This window comes from Mastacembelus armatus, unplaced genomic scaffold (assembly GCF_900324485.2).
Source record: "Mastacembelus armatus unplaced genomic scaffold, fMasArm1.2, whole genome shotgun sequence".
Classification (NCBI taxonomy): Eukaryota; Metazoa; Chordata; class Actinopteri; order Synbranchiformes; family Mastacembelidae; genus Mastacembelus; species Mastacembelus armatus.
The window spans coordinates 882,517-907,120 of NW_022872853.1; the positions used below are offsets into that span (position 1 = coordinate 882,517).

The 24,604-nt window shown below is 43.7% G+C and overlaps 1 protein-coding gene across 2 annotated transcripts in view; it reads right to left on the reverse strand.

Moving 5' to 3' along the window:
• Positions 1-1,981: 1,981 nt before the first annotated feature.
• pex7 (peroxisomal biogenesis factor 7) overlaps positions 1,982-24,604 on the reverse strand; it is a 28,285-nt gene continuing 5,662 nt past the window's right edge. For both annotated transcript variants that reach the window (XM_026308267.1, XM_026308266.1), the window contains exons 7-11: positions 15,636-15,742; positions 15,069-15,182; positions 12,783-12,838; positions 7,874-7,973; positions 1,982-2,687 (exon numbers count right to left, since the gene is read on the reverse strand). In XM_026308267.1, the coding sequence (XP_026164052.1) occupies positions 2,613-2,687; positions 7,874-7,973; positions 12,783-12,838; positions 15,069-15,182; positions 15,636-15,742 (452 nt within the window). In that variant the 3' untranslated portion in view covers positions 1,982-2,612. The remainder of the gene's footprint in view (positions 2,688-7,873; positions 7,974-12,782; positions 12,839-15,068; positions 15,183-15,635; positions 15,743-24,604) is intronic.

Here is a 24,604-nt window from a genome sequence, read left to right on the forward strand (position 1 = left end):
TACGTCACATTTAAATCTTTGATAAAAACATCACGTGTTACCTGGAGAAGCTGAACCTGCTGCAGATTCAGTCTTATTCAGACAAGGAGCTGGTCTGGGTCAGTCTGTGTCCGGATCATCCTAAAGCTGCTGGATGTTGCTGAGGTTCAGGACCCGTCACTTTCTTCACCACCAAACTGACAGACAGTGTAAAACAACAACATCATCTTTAAACCCCTCAGAGGTTTGGCCTCCTGGTGGAGAACTGCACGTCTTTTCCCTCCTCATCATCAGAAACAGTCATCACCATCGCTCATAACCAGCGTGGAAATGGCTCAGACAACATTTTAATTGAAATATTTCATCAGAAAATCAGTTTCTGAGCCGCGAGGGAGGAAGATCCGCCCTTATCGAGCACAGACCATTAGCTTCCAATTAACACGCAGAGACAGAAGAAAACGCTTTCCAACGTGAGGAGATTAAGACCAGGCCGAGGATTTGGGCCAGGACTGTTCTCAGCAGGGACAGAAAAACCCCAACGCATGGATCCATTATTCCACAAACTATAGCTCCTAATCACTCAGCCCACTGTAGGCTGAGTTACTTCACTCTACAGAATGGAAACAGGCTGAGTCCAGTCTAAAAAGGATTTCTAAATTAAAATGTGGGAGACAATCGAGTCAAGCCGAGTCTGTGCAAACTTCATGACTTACAGATCATGCGCAGTTTCCTTATTTTTATCATACTGTCAAGGTTTCTGTTTAGCAGTTATTCAAAATATATTCGAAGAGCCACAAAGACCAGAAACTATGATGTTAGCATTAATATTATTACTGATAAATCATTTTGTATGCAATACTAAAAATGTTAGAGGGTTCATCGTCTTGATTAAGGATCTTTGACAGAACTGAAAACTTGAAGAGTCCAGATCTCCTGAAAATTAAAGTGCTGCACCCGAGACAGATTTCTGGTGCAGAGTCTTTCAAAGTGTGAGGAGGAGGAGAGGGAGGGAAAACCACAGAGTCCAAGATGGAAGATGAGAGGGAGGACAAACAGGAAAGGAGTGAACAGGAAAAGATGAGAAGCAAAAAATAATAAATAAATTAAAGGTAAGAAAAAAGGAAGAAAGGAAAAGAGGACACTTAAAAATGATGGAGAGGAAAAATGGGAAGGGAAGGAAAAACAACAACTACAACTGAGGTTAGAAAAGAAAAAATAGATCCTGTAGAAGTGAGGAAGACAAAAGAGGAGCAGGGAACAGGAAGGAGGAAGGACGAAGAGGATGATGAAGAAATAGGTGGAGGAGGAGGAGCAGCGTGGAGAATCTGCAGGTTTCTCCTGCAGGGCACAGAGGAAGCCTTCACGCATCATCAGCAGGAGAGCTGTGATTGGCTGCTGCAGGGACGGGTCAGGAGACACCTTCATCATCATCATCATCATCATCATCATCATCAGTGATATTTCTGTGCACGGAGACGTACAGGAAACCCTGAAATCAGGGTTTGGTCCATTTTTGGCTGCAGCTCCACTGATCCACTAATCTGCAGCTTTATATTGATCACATGATCATGTGCGACGAATCAGCAGCTCTGGAGCTTTTAGCCTTTTTCGCTCCTGATTTTGGTTTGATTTACTGGAAAGTTGCTGCACTTCAATCTAATTCTGACAAACTTTGAGTATTTTCACTTCAAACATTTTGCATATTTTATATATAAAAGTATTTTTAACAGCAGTGGCTTCAGAAAGTATTCAGAACGATTCAACAACCAGGGAAGGGGTCTGGATACATCCGCCGCTGAAAATAGTCCCTAACAAATGCACCGTTTCACAGCGTTGGGAACCAACGGAGCTGGAGCTGAGTCACCAACAGACGTCACTTTGACTGGTCAACAGTAAAACTGCAGGGACTGTCACCAGGTTAATGGTTCTTCTTTGTCCTCTAGTTTCAGTTAAGACGGCTGAGATAACGGAGACGCCACAGTAACGACATGGACATCAGGGGTCAGGGGTCACCATCCTCATTTATTCACAATCAACAGATCAACAGTCGGAAACATTGAGGATGCTGCAGTTTCTGCATGAAACTTTTATCTATTACAGCAGGCGGCAACTCATCACTGCTGTGAAACTATATACTACTACTATACTACTAGTATAATACTACTATAATACTACTATACACTTTGATTGAGCCATTTGTTGATCTCAGCCATTTAAACTGAGTTTCTTTTGTTCACCTTCTCAATACAAACATGTTTGAGTTTTCAGGGTTTTGGATTAAATATTTTCAAGCATCATAATAATAATAATATAATAATACATTTTATTTATAATGCACTTTATATTTGAAGCAAATCTCAAATTATTTCAACCCAAAATCATCATATCAAATAAATCAAGCATCATTATGAAAATAAAGTGCGTTTCAGTGGGTCTTTCCTGCTGCTGGACAACATGACCATTTTAAACCATGCTAGTGAGGACATTTCTGCATTGTGGGGACATTTTAGCTGCTGGGTTAAAGGTTCAGGTTAGAACCCGGTTTGGGGCTGCGGTGAACTGTTTTGCTGTGATGCCGTTTTCAGCGTTAGGGGTCAGAGAACACGTGATGTTAATGAGAGTCCTGACAGGCTTTAGGGTGCTGCTCCTGTAGACAGACAGGCCGGTGTGTAGATCTTCACCGTCTCATCCCAGGAACAGTCCACCACCTGCAGACAACACACACTGTTAGAGCATCAAACATATTCACAGCTGTAATCAGGCCCAGGTCCCACAGCTGGAGGCTGAAGCCAGTGCAAAGTATCTTAGAGGCCAATAGATCCTGTTAGATCCTGGTTCCAGTTGACTCCCATTGAAAAGCCTCAGCCCAAAGACACTATAGGCTGCACTGCTCTCTAACCAGCCTACTGTGTGTGTGACCTGTGACCTCTGTGTGACCTGTGAGCAGTTAAAAACAGACATGCCAGGGCACATTTGTTAGTTGGGAAGATGAACAAGCAGGAATCTGAGCCAAGTTTCTGAAACGCCACAAATGGAGCTGAATCAGACTTCAGATCTGCTTTCTGGCTGAACGTTCTCTGCTGGAGGAGAAACCTGGACAGATAAAGACACATGCACCGACTGGAGAGCAATTACACCGCAGCTTCCTGCTGAAAAGGCCTGATCTCCTCTGTGTGTCTCTGTGCTGCAGGTGAAGCATGGACACTCAGCTCTCCATCTCCTCTGACACACACTCACATCAAAGTGTTTCACCTAAATTACCTGCCATTACAGGTCTGGGACAAAGCTGAGCTGCTGCTGGTCTCCACGGAATCACATCCATCTTCCCCCAAAGCTCACCAAAGGAAAGAACCAACTCTGTGGCCAGGATTTCATAAGAGAGCTTCTATTCCCATCAGACAAATAATTAGTCTGATTCAGGAGCTATTTTCTTGTGGCTACAGTCAATCAATCAACAGAAGTGGTCAAACCTTTGATTTGATATATTTCTAATATCTGTATTTGTCCAATCCCATGTTTCCAACCTTTCTGTCTTTGTCGTCCTCGTCATTCTCGGGATCATTGAAGGCGTCACATGTTAGAGCTGAGCTCATGTTTGGTTTTAAACAGTGAAGAAGAAGGAACAGCTGCAGCCGGCTGGTCCAGGATAAGGGATTATGAATATCTTATATCCTGCTGCAGGTTTCTCTTGGCTGGTTGCATTTAGGTTGAGCAGTCGGCTCCGTCAGAGCTGATGTATTAATATGGCAGCAGGATTTGGCCTATCATTAGTTCTAATCCACCCCTGTGACAGGCAGACTGTGTTAAAACACTGTTTATTTGTTCTTGTCATATTTGTTCACTGGTGTCAAACAGACTCTACAGACTGACACAGCCCAAACTCAGCAGCAGCATCACAGGCCTGACAAATCTCACAGCAGAACCACCTGCTCCGCAAGACTCGTGATGTGGTGGCCGTTTTAGAGACTGTGGCCCTGAGGTGCAGATCCACAGACCATCAGTTTCTGTCCTGAGCATTGGCAGATGACAACAAATCCTCCAAGACTAAATCTGTGATGTGTAACTGCCCCCTTGACCAACACACAGACACATCTCTCTAACTGTGGAAGCTTTCCTTCCAGCTGATTATCTCCAAAGGTGATTTCCCCAAAACAAATCGATGTGCGGGAAAACGTGCAGAACGTGCTCCCCGAGACCAGACGCAGCAGTCCCTTCATCACCTCGGCATCACCTGGCCCCCGACCATCACGCTGCACTCGTGCTCGCTTCGTCCTCCTGGTCGAGTCTTTGAATCAGCGAGTTAAGAAGCTGAACGGCCTTTCGGGGCATGAGTAGGCAAAGCAGCCGAGCCGTGAGTCAGCCACAGGGAAGAGGAATGCCCTTCTTTAATTAACTTTAACAGCCCGTTGTAATGGAAAGACACACACAGCTGCCAAGGCTGCAGCAAAGCACAGGCAGGAGAAACGATGTGGAATGAGCAGGGCAGGAAGCAACAAAACGAGGAGGAGGAAAAAACGCCATAAAACAAAAACCAACATGAAAGCAAGAAAAGTCTTTAATTAAACGTATTTTTCATTTCAAATGATGATGAAATAATATTTAAAACACCAACAACAGTAGTTTGTGCTCAGTTAACCAGCAGAAACTAACCCGTCAACGTAGCTGAGTTTATCTTTGTCTCATGTTAACATCAGTGTGTGCACCTGCCTGAAAACCAGTGTAGACAGATCGCTGTTCTTCATCGCTCTGCAAACTAAACTTCCTCCCAGGACTAAACGTTTCCTGTTTATCCTTAAACATGATTTAGTTTTATTTATTGTCCTGACTCAGTTTGAATAAGCTGAAGATGGAGGGAAGTTAATTACATCATTTTATTAGATTTGGGTTAGGCAGCTATTTGCATGATATTAACACAGCTAATGTTACAGCTCATTACACCTGTTGCTCCTACACACACTCACACACACTCACGGGGACAATGAAGCTCAGTGCTGCATCAACGTCACACACACACAAACACACACACAGTTCAAACACCGGCAGATTAAAAAGGGGAAGTGAGAGTCGGGACAGCTCGCCCTTTCTGATTGGCTGCTGTGTGAACCTGACGGTACTGGTTTAAAGGCATCGTCGTGTATCCGCGTCCACCTCGCCATTGTCTGCGTCCTGGAAAAGTGCTCGCTCTGACTTCCCAGCAAGCTATTTTTGGCCCTAAGTGAAAAACCTTCTAAAAGGTGCATGATGAGAAAATGAACCTGTGTGTGATTAGAGCGGAGGCAGACGAGTGAACGTGAAGGAAACTCTACAACAACGATATTCTACATTGCTCGTATTGTCAACTAATCCCCCGAAAACACCAAAACCAATAATGTTGTTTAGCTCTAAAGGCTTTATGACCGTCTGTGGCTTCCAGCTCCAAGTCCCAGCTGAAGACCCTAGTCTGATCTATTAACACCTCAGGTTCATTTAGAAGGAAATAGTGCCTTTGAGGGGACTACTTTCAGCAGCGCATGGATCCACATTTGGTCTGTAGTGAGTACGTGTCACCCAGAGCAGCAAAGTGACCCCTGATGGGTCTTTAGAGTTTCTGAGGCACAGAGGAGAAAACATGTAATGGGTTGGACACCACATAATACAAACAACAAACAGCAGAGGTTTCAGCACCACGGACAGTGTTTGTGGCACATTGTCAGTAGTTAGAGTCAGATTCTTCTTCACTGCCTTCATGTGTCCAATCAAATCTTCTCATTTCAGTCGAGAGACTTTCAAATCAACACGTGATGAAATAATCTGTTCATCTCTCACCACATCCGTCCATCACAGCGGTTCTTAATACCGACCTTCTGTCCCAGCTCAGACAGAGTTAAGCCATTACTGTTTACATAAAAAGGATAATATGAGTGAGGTTGTTTCCCGTGTCATTATTAAAGCTGAGGTTATTCAGTAACAGGCACCATGGAAGGGCTTTAAAACCTTCCCCAGTTTCTGCAGGTGCTCACTGAAATGAAAAGCATCTGATGGCTGCCTGGGAGGGAGCGAATCCATCTCCACACTAATGGGTCTGGAAGATGGTCAATGTTTGCACCATTTAAAGGGCTAAAACATGCAAAGCTACTGAGGTGCACCTAGAGGATTAGCTCCCTCTGCAGACGGCACAGCGAGATATGGTAATTTCCCATCTCAGTGTGGTTTCTGTCAGCGTTTCCTCTGAATTTAACCCGACCTGATCATTTTCCCCACTTTGCTTTGGGTTTCCTTCTCCGTAAGGGAGGACCCGTGCAGCCTGAGAGACACCGCCTGTCGAAATTAGCCATGAAACTGAATTAGACACGTGGCCTTTCCAATCCACTGGCGCACACACACACACACACACACACACACACACAGCTCCCCGACAGCACAGTGTGTGTGTGTGTGCAGACAGGCTGACGGACGGCCAAATTTCAAGAGCTACAGCAAACACTCAGAGGGAAATCAGATGTGTCCACTTCAGTGGTTACCACACTGGGAGGGAGGGATGCTCCTAAACCGGAAAACTCCAAATATTTCCCTCTGCGCCGCCTTTTGTTGGTAATAATTACACTCTGTTCTGTTAAAGATGCAAATTCACAACACGCTGGGAAAAGTCTTTAGGTTAATCCTCCAGACCTTTACCTTCAGCTGGTACAACAGATAATATGAATAATGTTTAATCTCCAGCTCACGCTGCTGCATTGTTGATGCAATTAATACCTTTCAGAGTTTATCAGCCACACACTGTCTGTGACTCAGGTGTCAGTCAAATGATAAAGCCCGCATGCTGCGGTGTGACGGCACTGACCGATCGAACTTTTTCATGGTTGGTCTTTTCAGATGCAACGGGGGGAGGTGGGTATTAATTAAACATTAAATTAAATTCATCAACAGAAAAACCATTTCTGCTCTGCTGACATCTCACACCTTGTGTTGGTTCCCATTTAGCAGTCCAGCTACTTCTTCCAGCTGCTCCTGGGGCGACTCATTCCCAGAACATTCCCAGAACATTCCCAGAACATTCCCAGAACATTCCCAGAACACAAGAACTAAGACAGACAGGACGCCAGGCTGCAGGACGGGGCCCATTCATTTCAATGGAAGCTGCTCATCCAGCGAATCAGCCGAACGCTGTAGGTTTTCTCTCTCCAGGGTGTGTTTTGGTTTTGTGCCACATGTGCATTAGTGCACAAAGATGGAACCAGCTTCCTGATCACCTTAAATGGTGACTCTCAAGTCCAAACTGAAAACTCTGCTGTTCTGTCTTTGATCGATCGCTTTCTCTGCTGCACTTTCGTTTCCTGTGTTGACTCCTGGCGTCTGATTATTACTGCGCTGTAACTGCACCGTCACTGAGCTTCAGATCCTCTTTTTTCATTGTCTCATTCTGTTTTTACTGATGGTTTTATCTGTATTCTGATTTCTAATGTAATGTTTCTAAAAAGATTATGTTTTTGATGTGTCTCTGTTTGCTGTTTGTGCTGTAGCTGCAGTACAACATTTGGCCCCAGTTAGCATTAGATCCCAAAGCTCAGGAGTTGGCAGCTATAAAGGAAACACATCTACATGCAAACCACCCACAGGACCTACTCCTGAGCTTTGGGACCTAACACTAACCAAGAAACTGGCTGCAGAGGTGCACCATAACAGACCACAACAGAGCTATCTACCAGGCTCATTAGCATTTCTCTTCTGCCCCCAGATCAGGGTGGACGGATAAGGGCAAGAATGCAAACCGACCAGTAAATCCAGAGCTTTGCCTTTGAAGGCTCCGACTTCACCGGTCCAGGTGAGACCTCACCTCCACACAAACACTAGCCCACAGATGGTGTGGACTAGCTCATACTGGGTGTGTGTGTGTGTGTGTGTGTGTGTGTGTTACCTGTTTTGGGATGTGCAGGTTGAAGTCTAATCCACAGACGAACTCTGTGTGATGCTCCACAGTGTCCAGAAGAGGCTGATTCCTGCTGTAATCCCAGAACCTACAAAAAAAAAAACAGACACGTGATGCAACCAGGTGCACAAACACACACGACACACTGAAAGAGTCAGAGAAAATGATGGGACATGTCACTTCTTAAAGACGTTTCCAGCAGATAAAAACCCGTAAATTGCTCGGACACACCTGGAGCTCCTGATGATGGTTTTAAAGAAACGCCAGGCAGAAACTGTACTCATGTATTTACTGACTGCTAAAGATTCTCAGTGTTGTTCTCGTTGTGAAAAAGTTTCAGTTTCAGTCAGTACTTTTCTTAATTTGCTGCCTGTCCGCGTCACACTTAGATGCTTAGTGTTATGTTTAGTGCTGCTTCATCGCTGCTGCACAGATCAGAGCACTGACTTATGCATTTAGTAGAGGGGGGAGCAAGAGTAAAAGAAAAGGATGATGGGGGGTGAGTTTTACAGAAAGGGAACGAGGGATGTAAGAGACAGCAATTTAGAAAATGAGATGAAAAATAAAGACGACAAAGAAAAAGGTGAGTGAGAGATGAGAAGCAGGTGGAACAAGAGAGACAATAAAACATTACCCACAATCCTCGGGCAGCAGCAGCAGCCAATCAGACTAATTGAAAGACTGTTTCTTTTCCTAGTCTTGACGGAGCAGCGTGTGTGTGTGTGTGTGTGTGTGTGTGTGTGTGTGTGTGTGTGTGTGTGTGTGCGTCCACCAAAGCCCTGACGCAGCAAACACTCCCTCCAGACTCATCCACTTTGCAAATGTAATTAAATCATTTCAGAGGGAACAGTGAAGCTCCCACTGGGCTCCATTAGGCCCATATTAATACTGGAGCTGCAACACACACCCACACACAGTGAGCGATGGGTGTCTGGGGAGAGTCGGGCATTAAGAGATATTATATATTGAATGAGTTGTTAGTGTAAATCACTGCTCACATCTGTGTGTGTGTGTGTGTGTGTGTTTGTGTGTGTGCAGCACAGTCTGATTAGCATTGGTTCCTAATGAGCAGAGTGAGTCAGTTGTGCAGATGCTGACTGATAAGGCAAACTTGTCCTAGAAAGTTGGAAGAGAAGTAAACACCTCGAGTCTGTGACGTTCAGTCGTCGTCACGGAGACGAGGAACAGCAGGTAGTTTTTTCCTGCCGCGCATTAACCACATATTTAAATCTACACAGTTAAAGTCAAAGTCCGACACATTCATCAGCCACACGACGAAGTGCAGCGTCAATAAAAAGTCTGGATTCGAATGAACTGGGTCCCATTCAGTACATTAAGAGCACTGCAGCTAAGAGCCAACGCAGCCTCGACCGGCCTCATAAAAGCGGCTATGATTTACCGTCGGCCGTGGTGAGTCAGCTTTTTAGACGTCACTGCTGTGGGGGAGAAGAAAAACGCAGCTGGAAATTACAATTCGCAGAATTTTTCTTATTTAGGACACAGGGAAACATGAGAGACCAAGAAGCATCGTTAAACAGAACCAAGGCTGAAAGTATTATTCTAACACTGAATTAGTCGAGACGTCCCATGTCGGTTCCCAGACTTATGACCGTGGACCAGGCATATTTTGATGTTCTCATCCAAAATAAAGATTAAAATTACATCTTTGCTGTAATCTCCTGTTCTTCTGATAGTATCTCAATTAGTGCATGAATGTTTGGGCTAACCAGCTAATGCTCATTAGCAAAGAGCAGAAGCTTCCAGTCTGTGAATATCTGAGTGGTTTTCTATGTATTAGATCAATTTAAAGTGATCAGGCTTCAGCTGTTGCACATACAGTGTTTGCTCCCATGTAGAAATAAATATCTTATCAGATTATATCAACATATGGCTAAAATTAAAGGACTGGGAATCACTGCAACTGTTCTGGTGTTAGTTAAGGTGGTGCATGAAAAAAGGTGTTTCTCATTCACTTGAATGGCAGTAGTGTACACACACACACATATAGGTTTAGATGTGTGTGTGTGTACATAAAAAAAAAAAAAAAAACAGCTAGACAAATACAGCATGTTATTCATAGAAATGAGGGCTGGCACTGTCTTTTGTCTGAGGTTTCCATGGTAGGTTATTATTCAGTTCTCCATTGTATTTCACTGTGGAACCGTGCGTTCACCTGTCAGCTTTGTGCCTCACTATTACCATGAAACTCAGCGAGTCACCGCACAAGGAGAATAAAAAACAGCACGAAGAAGAAAATGAAATGTGAAGTTACACAAAAGATTTAAGGGAGAAAAGTGACAGAATGAATGAACCTGCCGCAAGATGATGCTGCCCACTGGTTTTAATTTAAACAGGAAATTAAGGTTAAAAGTCACACACACACACGGGCCGGCGTGCGGTCGAGGGGGAACATGTTATCTAAAGTCAACATGAGACGTCACAGCTGCTGTTAAAATAGAAAAACATGAGCTCAGTTTCACAGAAACTGTGTTCAGGAGGCAGTGGGTCATAAAGTGACAGTAAAATTAGACGTAATGAAATATCTCAGGGAATTTAAGCTCATTAAAAAATGCAGCTCAGTGTAACATCAAACAGGAAGTGCTGAGGAACACTGATAAATTAAACAGGAAATGACCAAAGTCCAGTATTAAAAAAAAAAAAAAAAAATGCATTTAGCATCACTTATTGATCACTGACAACGTAGGATAATAACAGCCTAAAACATTTTAAACGGTCCTTTAAATCAAGAGATGAAATAACAGAAAGGACTGAGGATAGTCAAAACTCCCAGAATGCTCCACTCCCAACTGAGCACGTCAGGAATACGACTAAGTAAACAGGAGAAAGGGAGAGTGTGAACAGCAGCAGTACGCAGTGTGTACATGTACGTGCATGTGACTCATATGTTTACATGTGAGTGACCTGGATTCATGTATTGTGTGTGTGTGTGTGTGTGTGTGTGTGTGTGTGCGTACATTTGTACAGCCATCTTTGTACCATTTTTAACATATTTCTATCAAAGCGAGGACATTTTCCTGGTCCCCATTGTCTATGAGTGTCCTCACAAAGATAGCTATGCAAGAATATATGTGTGTGTGTGTGTGTGTGTGTGTGTGTATGTGTGGCAGGTGTGTGTGGACAGGCCCAACAGGTGGACACCCTCAGATTTAAGATTTAACACCTTCAGGATTTCAACTAATAATCTGGATGATAACGCTGAAAACTGATCTATGGCCATGAGATAAATCCTCTGATCGAGAAAACCAAAAACTTTATTTCCCAAAACAGCCTCATTTTCCTTAAAGAAGATTTGAAAACAAGTTGTAAAAGAGAAAACCCTCTCTGTGAGGTAATACTGTACACACAAAATACACTGAGCAGTACTCAGCATGTAAGCTTCATATTCGTTTAAGAAATAGCCGCATAGAAATGCACTGCAATCATACAGAACAGAAAACAGATGCAAACGTTTAAATATTTCTTAAAATTTAACTGCACATGCGTCTCTACTGGCTTAGGTCTGGTCTCTGACTGGGTCACTCTCCAAAACACAGGATTGAAGCCCTTCTGTAGTAGATTTGCTTCGATGTTCGGGATACCTGTCCTGCTGCATCACCTAGATTCATCTGAGCCTCAGCTGGTGAGCAGCCACCCTGACATTATCCTGTAGGACACCTGGACAATGTGGTCCAGGCCCTGAGGCAGCAAAGCAGCAGCAAATCATGAAGCTCCTTCATCACACTTCACTGCTGGGATGATGTTTTCATGGTGGTAGACGGTTACAGCGCACGTGGTGCTGGGTGTCGGGGTTTGAGCGTCTTTATGAGTCTAGTTTGAAACCACACCTCTATTCTCACTGGACTCAGAGGTTGCTGACCCCTAACCTCTGATTTAGTCTGGATTCACTGGATTTTTGCATCATTGCATCGAGAAAACACGTCTCCAACCATGAAAAGGAGCAGCTGGTGGTGTTGATGTTCTGTCGGGTCACCAGGTTTTTATTGGCTTCATGTTTTATTCGCTCGTTGATGCATTTTGCTTTTGCGCCTCAGTCGAGTGTGAAAGGTTTTTGTGGAATTTCTTTCATGCGAGTTGATCAATCTGTCAATATTTATTCGCTGTCGCTCAACGGACCAATCAACTAATTCCTGTAGCTCCACCGGACTGGACCAGTCTTGCTTAAGGACACTGCCCGACAATAACCATTAACCATTTATCTACACTCGCCAGCTGTGAATCTGATTACGCATCATCCAAACCTCCCACTGACAGACGTTTCAGAACAGACTGTTGAATCTATGAAAACTACCACAGCACATTCTCATAGGAAACAGGCAGCGTTGGCTCAAAGTGCTGATTTCATTGAGTAAGTAGATCAATAAAAGGACGTCTCCCCTTCTTCTCTTCTCATTTTCACCCACTGTAACAGTGCGATGACACCACCCCCCATCCAGTCTGGTGATTTAACCACAATACGACTCCACTTTAGTCTTTAACTTCCAGAAACATTTATTACAAGCAGTCAAACGTAGAAATCTCTTAATCAAGACAAGACGTTAAGGTGATGGAAGCATCAGAAGAAAAGTGATATGAGCATTTGTTTTAGGGTGTGATCTTAATTTTTCTACGATGTTTGAATAAGCTCCCAGGGGGTTTCTGCTTTGTGCTTCCCTCTAATATTTACTAAAAATGATTTGATTCACACGTTTTGGCTGGAGATTCTCTTCATTTCCACGGCTCATTAACGTAAAATGAGTTACACGCATCCCGCAAAGACCGCCTGAAGCTCTCACGCTGCTCTTTACTGCTGATGGTGTTTCTACAAGGAAACTAAATCGTAAAAAAAAAAAAACAGGTCCCTGTAAAAATCCACTGCAGGAAGAAAGTAGGATCTTACCTGACAGTGAAGTCGTACGAACAGGACGCCAACACCGTCTTAGTGAACGGAGAAAACTGCAGGAGGAGGAATAGAAACGGAATCAGGAAAAACAGCACAGAGATGATTTCACGCACATTAATGTTTATTCCTGTTCATGGAGGATTTAAACACACTTACAGTGGCCTGGGGAACTATTCACACCTGTCACTTTAAATGATCAAACAGGCCTGACAACATCGCTCCGAGAAAATTAGCCATTGGATTAAAAATCAATAAATGAAATCTGTCATTACCAAACCTCATCAGATTCTGGCTCCAAACCGGGCTCAGCTGGAAGGAGGATTTAAATTACATGTGGGTTTCAATATTTGAGTTTCCTCGTGTGTAAGTCATTACTGGGTATCTGTGCTTCCACAAACCCTTTAGGACAAAGAAGAAGATGTTCAGCTCAGGTCTATAATAAAAGGAGCTATCCTTTCAAAATAAAACGCACAGAGCAGAACCTGCCCTGGCTATAAACACGACCACAGGGTCCACAGGGTCCACAGGGTCCACAGGGTCCGCTGAGCAGCACGTGAGCTGGAGTTTGTCCCTCATCTTGTGAAAAGGTGTGAATGTTATAAAACGTGACACGATTTTTCCATCAAAGTGAATTTCAGCTCGAGGCAGCTGGAGCAGACTGTTCAGTCTTTTTCCTGCTCAGCAGTTAGCGGATTGTGCAGAGGCTGGAAGAGTCCAGAGTAATTTCACCTGCTGTCGACTAAGCACTCTCTAATTTATTTTGTTCCCCTTCTCTGCTTCTGACAGTTTCACCTTATCAGACACTCCTTTCTCTCTGCTGTCTCTTAATTTCATTTACAGCTGCTTTATTGTTACTGAAGAGAAACTATAAAACTAATAACGACTGCGATGCACAGAATTATCTGAAAATGAACTGTAGCAGTTATTTAATCAGTTTGCTGTTCTGATGTTCTAATGTTCAGGCATTTTACTGAGAAAATTAAGAACCCCTGTGTCGGACCCAGTCGGTTTCTTAGGGACCCCTGTGTCGGACTGATCAGTCTGATCCAACAGTCCTGATGAAGGGGATAATGTGCAGCCTTGGTCTTTGTCTATCTATTTCATTATTTTACATTTGTGTTGATTAATGAGATCATTAGCTCAAATGACAAATACAACAGTAATTGGATTTTTCACGTCATTTAGTCCTGCACTGTTGTAAAGCACCTGACCGCCATGAGATGGATTGAAAACAGTGACACTAAAGCTGCAGACGTGGAGGGAGCCGCACTTTCAGTCCCAGGTGTGAGTCGAGCACCTGCGGTTTCTATAATGCAGCTGATTAGTGTCTTTCTCTCTGCCTGGTAAACACACACATCAGCTTAATGTTGTCAGTCTGTCTCCACTGCGACACCACCAGCCTTATTTTCTCAGCCTCCTTCCCCGACATTACCTGGTCGCACTTCTATTAAACTCACCTCAATAAGAGAATTCAGCACTGACGAGGGGCTTCAGCAGCAGCTCTGACCCTCAACTCTTCCTGACTGCATCTGTGCTACTGCTGCCAAACACTGCTCATACTTATTACTGTACCGTAGGTCAGACGCTGTGGAGCGTACTGTAGGTCTGTACCTGGTCTGTACCTGGTCTGTACCTGGTCTGTACCTGGTCTGTACCTGGTCTGTAGGCCAAAGCTGCTGAGACACTGTGGGTAACAGCTCTGCTGCTACAGATGCTGGTCAGAAAAAAACTCCACAACCTCCTGAAAGTGACTCTGGTATTTTTAGCTCCTTTCTCTTCCTGTGCTGATCATGGGTTTCATAGCAAACACACACACATATTGAGTTACCTCAGTCGATGGCTGACACCTGCCCTGAAAAACCTTGTTTGAGCAAGACTGTCCCTTTGCATGAACTCAGTGGAGTGTGTGTGTGAGAGTGTGTGTGTGTGAGAGTGTGTGTGAGAGTGTGTGTGATAATCTCTGTTTGCACAGTGTCTGTGCGTATTCATGACGTCTGTATTCATGAAGTGTCTCTATTCTGAGTAACTACGATGTGTTTGGGGACTCCTCTGTAGCTGTGTTCTCTCTCACACACAACACTTCTCTAGTGTGTGTGTGTGTGTGTGTGTGTGTGTGTGTGTGTGTGTGTGTGTGTGTGGTCTTATTAGGTCCATTTAAGTGGGAGTTTTGATGCTGTCAGCTTCTGTACTGCATCTCTGCTACAACACACACACACACACACACGTATTTTGCTGTCAACACTAAGAACAAAATATTGTGTGTGTGTGTGTGTGTGTGTGTACCTTGACTCTGCGGATGGCGTAGGTGTGGCCTTGGAGTTGATTGACAGGCTGTCGGACATTCCTCAGGTCCCACACACACACGCTGCAGTCCACTGAGCCTGTGGCCACAATATTCTGCAAACACATTTTACAACCTCTGCTATGAACAGGAAGCTGGTTCAAAGGACACGACCAAGCAGCTAAAATACATTTAGGTCCTTACACGAATGAATGAAACAACTTTCATTGACAGCAGAAAATTTTTTGATTTTCATTAAAGCGACACTGGTTAAGTGTGTTTTAAACCACAATATCACAGATTAAATGTATTTTACATTCATTTCAACCCAGACGTGAGAAAATACAATCAAACTACAGCCTGATATGTCATTTTAAACTAAAGGTGTTCACCACTAATGACATTTATCTTAATGCAGCTCTGTTTGTCCAAAACAGATAAATCAATAAAACTAGAACACACCTGTTTATGTTTACGCATCAGCACGAGACCCAGTCTCAGTAAAACTACATGCAGCTGAGGATAAAAACGCAGTAAAGCTAAAGCTGCAGCTGAAGGTGGGTGGTTACCTGGTCGTATTTGCACCAATCAGAGCTAAGGATCTCAGTCTTGTGCGCCGGGATGGCCAATCGACACGCGGCACCCTTGACGTCCCAGACCCTTAACGTCCCGTCACCTGTGATTGGACAGAGATTTACGGAGCACGCCCAGTACAAACACAGCGAGAGAAAGGATGGGTGGATCAACCTAAAACATCTGGTCTGGGACTGACCGGGTCCAAATAATCTTGGGTTTGTGCGCCCACATGTTTAATACCCGAACAGCTCTGAGCATGCTCAGTAGCACAGGTTCTGGCAGGTTTTCCACAGATCATTTGCAGGATGTTTGAAGACCTGCTGGCTTCACCACCGTCATGCTGCGTTAACACACTGCCAATGTGCCAATGTGCCAATGTGCCAATGTGCCAATGTGCCCCGACACTGTGAGCAGCAATAACACAAAACAATCCAGTGTCAGGTGCTGCTGCACGCTCAAAACTGTTGGATCACAATGGACATGAAGAGGTGGACACGCTACAGAAACTATTATAGGGCAGCCACACACACACACACACACACACACACACACAGGTGCTGCACAGTGATATTCTTGTATATATTATTTAAAACCACAAAGCCTGTTATCCCATACGTCATTTCTGAGGAGCTATGAAGTGAAATGAACAGCTGCAGGTCTGGAAAAGGAAGCCTCAGTGAGGACGGACGGAACACGGAGGTTAATTGAGGGGAACAGAGCAGTGAGTGTTTGTCAGGTTTTGTTTCACTCTGTTTGTGTTAGTGGGCAGAAGCAGAGCTCTGCCAACACACTGCGACAATCCTCAAGCTGGACCTCTACGCTCCGCTCGCCTCCCTTCTCCTCCTCATTCATTTCACGGCCGGCAGGTTCTCGCTTCGTTCTCACTCTGCAGCCCGTGCTGCTTCACCTCCACCAGCCTGTGTTTTCATCCAGCTGAAGTCGTCCTGCTGTAATGAACACAGACCTGGTGAAATGAGGCACAGGACTGAAAACGTCAGAGTCTCTGAGCTTCCTCACAGGAAACTAAGAGAAATGTCAGACTTCCACCATGTTTTCCTTCATCACAGCTGCTGCACTTAACAAAGCTACTAGGGCTGAGAGTTGGATATTAAAGGGAGACTTCATAGATTTTCAACCAGCCTCCTGTGTGTGTGTCTCAGTGAACAACAGTGGTCTTTCCTCTGTGAGACCTGTGAGCTCCAACCTGGACACCATGATGCAGGTGCACCTGCATTAAAAACTGTCTGTGAATAAACAGTTTCCTTAAAGTTTTTCCTTGAAGCCACAGGAGTCAGAATGAAAATATTTTCTTTTGGCAAATTTAGGAGCTTTGTTGTTGGTGTGATCCAAAGAACAAGGAGGAAGGATCAAAGTTTGGACAACCTTAGAGTCGCCTCCAGGAGCCACAAAACAAAACACGTTTGCCTAACAGGATTACGGCCGAGACTGTGGAACGGTTCTTCTGAAACTACGCCACCTAAAGTCGCTTTGAGGTTCACAGCAGAATATTTTAGGACATGAGCTCGGCGAGAAGGAGGAACGACCAAAGAGTGTGCAGCTCTGCAAAAACCCTTTTTGTTGCAGGGAGCAGATTACAGAGCAGACCGAGAGAGCCACTTTCTGGCTTCACCTCCAGTTTCATGTTTACCGACCAGCAGATTAATCCCCTCCACCTCCTCTTTAATCCAAACTCTGGATGAAAACCCCACAGCAGCACTCTCTTCCAGACCACATCCTCCCGCTCTTTATCGATTCTGTCACAACACATCCTCCTTTCTCCTCACACAACACACACCTCAGCTGTGTGTGGAAGCTGCTAGTACAACAGCAGAACAGTTTAACATTGTGCTTCTTCTGCAGCAGCAGCAAAGAGCATCTGCTCCTGCATGTAAATGAAAAAGTGTGTGTGTGTGTGTGTGTGTGTGTGTGTGTGTTCCCTCTGCAGTGCAAGCTCACTTCTGTGAGAGGGTCTTGCTCTATTACATCAGGTATCTCTGCTGTATCAGCAGGTTCTGCTAACACACACACACACACACACACACACACACACACAGAGCTGTCTCCCACATGCAGCGAACACCTCAGGGGAGACACACACACATCAAGCCGACTGCAAAGGACCTGTAGTGACGAAGGCCGACTGTTGCGTCCCTGAACGTCGTCTTCATCAGGACTAAAAAGTGTCATACGTTCTGCGCCTGGTGAGAGTAAATGCCCCTCCACACCAGCAGGGGGCGATACTCTGTATCGGTCATTCAGAAAGGGACAGTGGAACAGCCATACTGCAGATATACAAAGCTCCACATTCCTCCTTCAGCAACTTATAAAAGGGAACCATTCCAGACTTTTACTGTGAAAAAGATGGAGGAAGTGAGTCAAATGCTATTTAAGACTTAATGTCACCAACACGTCACATCTGCTACATCTCCTCTGGTTTTCAGGTTGTCAACACTGATTAGTTTCTGATTTCTCTGACAGAAGAGACATTAGACACCTCTGAGTCTTTGTTACGGTTTAATTTGGATTTTAAAAAGCTACTGAGCTCGAACCTTAACGACACGTCTCACCCTGTCACATCTCCATTAAAACCTGTAAAAACCGTCCAGTGCTTATTGTGGTAGAAAATATCGACCCCCCCGCCTCCAGGAAACACTTCACTGATTGGCTCATATTGATCCGTTCTGACCAACGGAGCGCAGGAATCATCTCCAGGGCTGTAACTCCTGTGACAGCCCAAGCTACGTGTTTGATAGCTAAAGATCATGGTCTCACAGAGATCAATGCATTTATCATGTTTTCAGAAGAGATTAAAGAACCTGAGCCACGGCCCTGTGCTCACAGGGACATCAGGGAGCACTGCAGCTGAGGAAAGACGCTGATATTCAACAACCCTTAAAGACACACTCCAAAAAAAGCTCCCTGGTTTCTGGAAAAGTGGCTAAAAGGAGACATTTCTAACTAGATCCTGCCCAGGTGGTGGGAGGTAATCATACATTACTATTCGCAATCAAGACCTTTTTTTATTTCACTAACTTTCCAGAGTAAAGGCTGACTGTGATCACAGCGAGCGTGTGGGTGACTTCAAATAAAGCTGCATTCACACAGATTCACATGAAGCTGAGATCATCCCCCTCCACAGCTTATCTTCAACGCCACGGCCGCCGCTGCAGCATCACAGAAGCCAAACGCACACAGCTGGATTGTCTCTTCCACCGAGGAGAGCTGGTTGTCGTGACAGACACACAAGCAGAGGAATTACATGCTAAACACACGGCGTCCTTTGTTCTCAGATCAGCTTCCATTGCAGCCACGTTGGTGAATTCTGAAAACGAGAAGAGGCTAAAATCCACAATTGGACACATACTGTCCCACACGCTGTTTTCTTAAAGAGGCCACAAGATTCACAAACACCAGCACTTGACCAACCTGGGATGGCATGTAGCTCATCCACAGCATCTGAGGGTCAGGGTTAACTAGTATTTAAGGCCTAAAATAACTGTGGCACTAAGTATTACAGAGTAATCTGACAACAAGGTGATCAGTAAACATTAATTCTGCTTGTTCCTCATCTGCAAAGTACAACCCCCCCCACCAATGACCCGACGCAGTAACAACAAAGTACCAACAACAAAGTACCAACAACAAAGTACCAACATGGTGAACAAACATGATTTAAAAAGCTCTAAATATGCAAATATTCTTCTGGTGAGGGCTGATGTCGGGGGAGACTCAGTACGACGCCAAACCGCAGATGCAGATCTATCAGGTCTATTATGGAGGTATTGGTAATGTGGTGATACAGATCAATATCTAAACTAAGTGATATTCACTTTGACATCATCATCATCATCCAGTCCTGCAGCTACAGAGAACAGATACAGGGCGAGAGACTGAAGACACTGGGGGCACACACACACACACATATATATATATATATATATATATGTGTGTGTGTGTGTGAGAATATAGACCACACTGTCCCCTCATGGTGACTCTGAAGGGGTGGTCTTGTGTGAACCAGACTGAGGGGATGGAGTGCAGAAGAATGAGAAGATGTGAGGAGGAGAGGCAGAGAGAAACATGGGAAACGGCGATAAGCTTATCGGAACGAGACGCCGTCGGCCCCCTGCCTCTCTCTGCCTCTCTCTGCCTCTCTCTGCCTCTCTCTGCCTCTCTCTGCCTCTCTCTGCCTCTCTCTGCCTCTCTCTGCCTCTCTCTGCCTCTCTCTGCCTCTCTCTGCCTCTCTCTGCCTCTCTCTGCCTCTCTCTGCCTCTCTCTGCCATTTGGTTGTTTCTCACGTTCTCTCAGCTCAGAGTCAGCAGCCTCTCATGCTAACTGCTCAAAGCCAGCAGAGGAGATAACACAGCAGTTCTCCACCACGCTCTGATGCTAGTCCGCTCTGTCTGACAACCCGTTAGCTTCCACCATAAGAGCCACCACTGGTACACAAGTCGTCCTGAGGAGAAGATGTTTGAACCAGTATATAAGGTAGTTAACGTCAGCTACCCAGCGGTATATAAAGTACTTCAAATTAGAAGTATATAAGGTAGTTAACGTCAGCTACCCAGCGGTATATGAAGTACTTCAAATTAGAAGTATATAAGGTAGTTAACGTCAGCTACCCAGCGGTATATGAAGTACTTCAAATTAGAAGTATATAAGGTAGTTAACGTCAGCTACCCAGCGGTATATAAAGTACTTCAAATTAGAAGTATATAAGGTAGTTAACGTCAGCTACCCAGCGGTATATGAAGTACTTCAAATTAGAAGTATACCCAGCGGTATATGAAGTACTTCAAATTAGAAGTATATAAGGTAGTTAACGTCAGCTACCCAGCGGTATATGAAGTACTTCAAATTAGAAGTACATAAGGTAGTTAACGTCAGCTACCCAGCGGTATATGAAGTACTTCAAATTAGAAGTATATGAGGTAGTTAACGTCAGCTACCCAGCGGTATATGAAGTACTTCAAATTAGAAGTATATGAGGTAGTTAACGTCAGCTACCCAGCGGTACATGAAGTACTTCAAATTAGAAGTATATGAGGTAGTTAACGTCAGCTACCCAGCGGTACATGAAGTACTTCAAATTAGAAGTATATAAGGTAGTTAACGTCAGCTACCCAGCGGTATATGAAGTACTTCAAATTAGAAGTATATAAGGTAGTTAACGTCAGCTACCCAGCGGTATATGAAGTACTTCAAATTAGAAGTATATAAGGTAGTTAACGTCAGCTACCCAGCGGTATATGAAGTACTTCAAATTAGAAGTATATAAGGTAGTTAACGTCAGCTACCCAGCGGTATATGAAGTACTTCAAATTAGAAGTATATAAGGTAGTAACGTCAGCTTACCCAGCGGTATATGAAGTACTTCAATTTAGAAGTATATAAGGTAGTTAACGTCAGCTACCCAGCGGTATATGAAGTACTTCAAATTAGAAGTATATAAGGTAGTTAACGTCAGCTACCCAGCGGTATATGAAGTACTTCAAATTAGAAGTATATAAGGTAGTTAACGTCAGCTACCCAGCGGTATATGAAGTACTTCAATTTAGAAGTATATAAGGTAGTTAACGTCAGCTACCCAGCGGTATATGAAGTACTTCAATTAGAAGTATATAAGGTAGTTAACGTCAGCTACCAGCGGTATATGAAGTACTTCAAATTAGAAGTATATAAGGTAGTTAACGTCAGCTACCCAGCGGTATATGAAGTACTTCAAATCAGAAGTATATAAGGTAGTTAACGTCAGCTACCCAGCGGTATATAAAGTACTTCAAATCAGAAGTATATAAGGTAGTTAACGTCAGCTACCCAGCGGTATATGAAGTACTTCAAATCAGAAGTATATAAGGTAGTTAACGTCAGCTACCCAGCGGTATATGAAGTACTTCAAATCAGAAGTATATAAGGTAGTTGACGTCAGCTACCCAGCGGTATATAAAGTACTTCAAATCAGAAGTATATAAGGTAGTTGACGTCAGCTACCCAGCGGTATATAAAGTACTTCAAATGAGAAGTATATAAGGTAGTTGACGTCAGCTACCCAGCGGTATATAAAGTACTTCAAATGAGAAGTATATAAGGTAGTTGACGTCAGCTACCCAGCGGTATATAAAGTACTTCCAATTAGAAGTATATAAGGTAGTTGACGTCAGCTACCCAGCGGTATATAAAGTACTTCCAATTAGAAGTATATAAGGTAGTTGACGTCAGCTACCCAGCGGTATATAAAGTACTTCCATTAGAAGTATATAAGGTAGTTGACGTCAGCTACCCAGCGGTATATAAAGTACTTCCAATTAGAAGTATATAAGGTAGTTAACGTCAGCTACCCAGCGGTATATAAAGTACTTCCAATTAGAAGTATATAAGGTAGTTAACGTCAGCTACCCAGCGGTATATAAAGTACTTCAAATCAGAAGTATATAAGGTAGTTAACGTCAGCTACCAGCGGTATATAAAGTACTTCAAATCAGAAGTATATAAGTTAGTTAACGTCAGCTACCCAGCGGAATATAAAAGTACTTCAAATCAGAAGTATATAAGGTAGTTAACGTCAGCTACCCAGCGGTATATAAAGTACTTCAAATCAGAAGTATATAAGGTAGTTAACGTCAGCTACCCAGCGGTATATAAGTACTTCAAATCAGAAGTATATAAGGTAGTTAACGTCAGCTACCCAGCGGTATATAAAGTACTTCAAATAAGAAGTATATAAGGTAGTTAACGTCAGCTACCCAGCGGTATATAAAGTACTTCAAATCAGAAGTATATAAGGTAGTTAACGTCAGCTACCCAGCGGTATATAAAGTACTTCAAATCAGAAGTATATAAGGTAGTTAACGTCAGCTACCCAGCGGTATATAAAGTACTTCAAATCAGAAGTATATAAGGTAGTTAACGTCAGCTACCCAGCGGTATATAAAGTACTTCAAATCAGAAGTATATAAGGTAGTTAACGTCAGCTACCCAGCGGTATATAAAGTACTTCAAATCAGAAGTATATAAGGTAGTTAACGTCAGCTACCCAGCGGTATATAAAGTACTTCAAATCAGAAGTATATAAGGTAGTTACGTCAGCTACCCAGCGGTATATAAAGTACTTCAAATCAGAAGTATATAAGGTAGTTAACGTCAGCTACCCAGCGGTATATAAAGTACTTCAAATCAGAAGTATATAAGGTAGTTAACGTCAGCTACCCAGCGGTATATAAAGTACTTCAAATCAGAAGTATATAAGGTAGTTAACGTCAGCTACCCAGCGGTATATAAAGTACTTCAAATCAGAAGTATATAAGGTAGTTAACGTCAGCTACCCAGCGGTATATAAAGTACTTCAAATCAGAAGTATATAAGGTAGTTAACGTCAGCTACCCAGCGGTATATAAAGTACTTCAAATCAGAAGTATATAAGGTAGTTAACGTCAGCTACCCAGCGGTATATAAAGTACTTCAAATCAGAAGTATATAAGGTAGTTAACGTCAGCTACCCAGCGGTATATAAAGTACTTCAAATCAGAAGTATATAAGGTAGTTAACGTCAGCTACCCAGCGGTATATAAAGTACTTCAAATCAGAAGTATATGAGGTAGTTAACGTCAGCTACCCAGCGGTACATAAAGTACTTTGAATTAGAAGTATATGAGGTAGTTAACGTCAGCTACCCAGCGGTACATAAAGTACTTCAAATTAGAAGTATATAAGGTAGTTAACGTCAGCTACCCAGCGGTATATGAAGTACTTCAAATTAGAAGTATATGAGGTAGTTAACGTCAGCTACCCAGCGGTATATAAAGTACTTCAAATTAGAAGTATATAAGGTAGTTAACGTCAGCTACCCAGCGGCACATAAAGTACTTCAAATTAGAAGTATATGAGGTAGTTAACGTCAGCTACCCAGCGGTATATAAAGTACTTCAAATTAGAAGTATATGAGGTAGTTAACGTCAGCTACCCAGCGGTATATAAAGTACTTCAAATTAGAAGTATATAAGGTAGTTAACGTCAGCTACCCAGCGGCACATAAAGTACTTCAAATTAGAAGTATATAAGGTAGTTAACATCAGCTCCAACATTAAAGTGATCAACACAATAATCATCAATAATTAGAATCAATAATATCAGATCCATTCATGTGAAATGGGCCATTCTGCACAATGAGTACTTTTACTTTGGATACTTCAAGTACATTTGGATGATGGTACTTTTGGACTTTCAGAAAACCTTAGTTGTAGCGTGACTCTGTCTGTCAGCAGCTCCTCCAAAGGACAGGACATCTCGATCAACACCAGCCCCACAGAGATAATGACCTTCCTGTTTATTTCTGCTCAGCTGACATGAACAGGAACAAGGCAGCAGTCGTGACTGTGTGTGTGTGTGTGTGTGTGTGTGTGTGTGTGTGTGTGTGTGTGTGTGTGTGTCACTGAGTCCAGATCCCATCCAGAGACTGACAGCACCAATGAATGTGGTGTCTTCAGCATAATGTGTGTGAATCCAGAATCTGGTTCAGCTTATTGGTCTGTGCCGTAGACCTCCATTGTTGTTTATTATAAACACACACACACACACACACACACACACACACACACACACTGTTTATGTCCGTCCCTCTGTCTCATTTTATGCACTGTACAGTTCATCTCTGTCTTATTCTGTAATACAGTAACAAACAGCACCTGGTTAGGGAAAGAGGGACAGAGGGACAGAGGGACAGAGGGTCAGAGGGTCAGAGGGTCAGAGGGACAGAGGGACAGAGGGACAGAGGGACAGATGGACAGAGGGACAGAGGGACAGAGGGACAGAGGGTCAGAGGGTCAGAGGGTCAGAGGGTCAGAGGGACAGAGGGACAGAGGGACAGAGGGTCAGAGGGTCAGAGGGACAGATGGACAGAGGGTCAGAGGGTCAGAGGGACAGAGGGTCAGAGGGACAGAGGGACAGAGGGACAGAGGGACAGAGG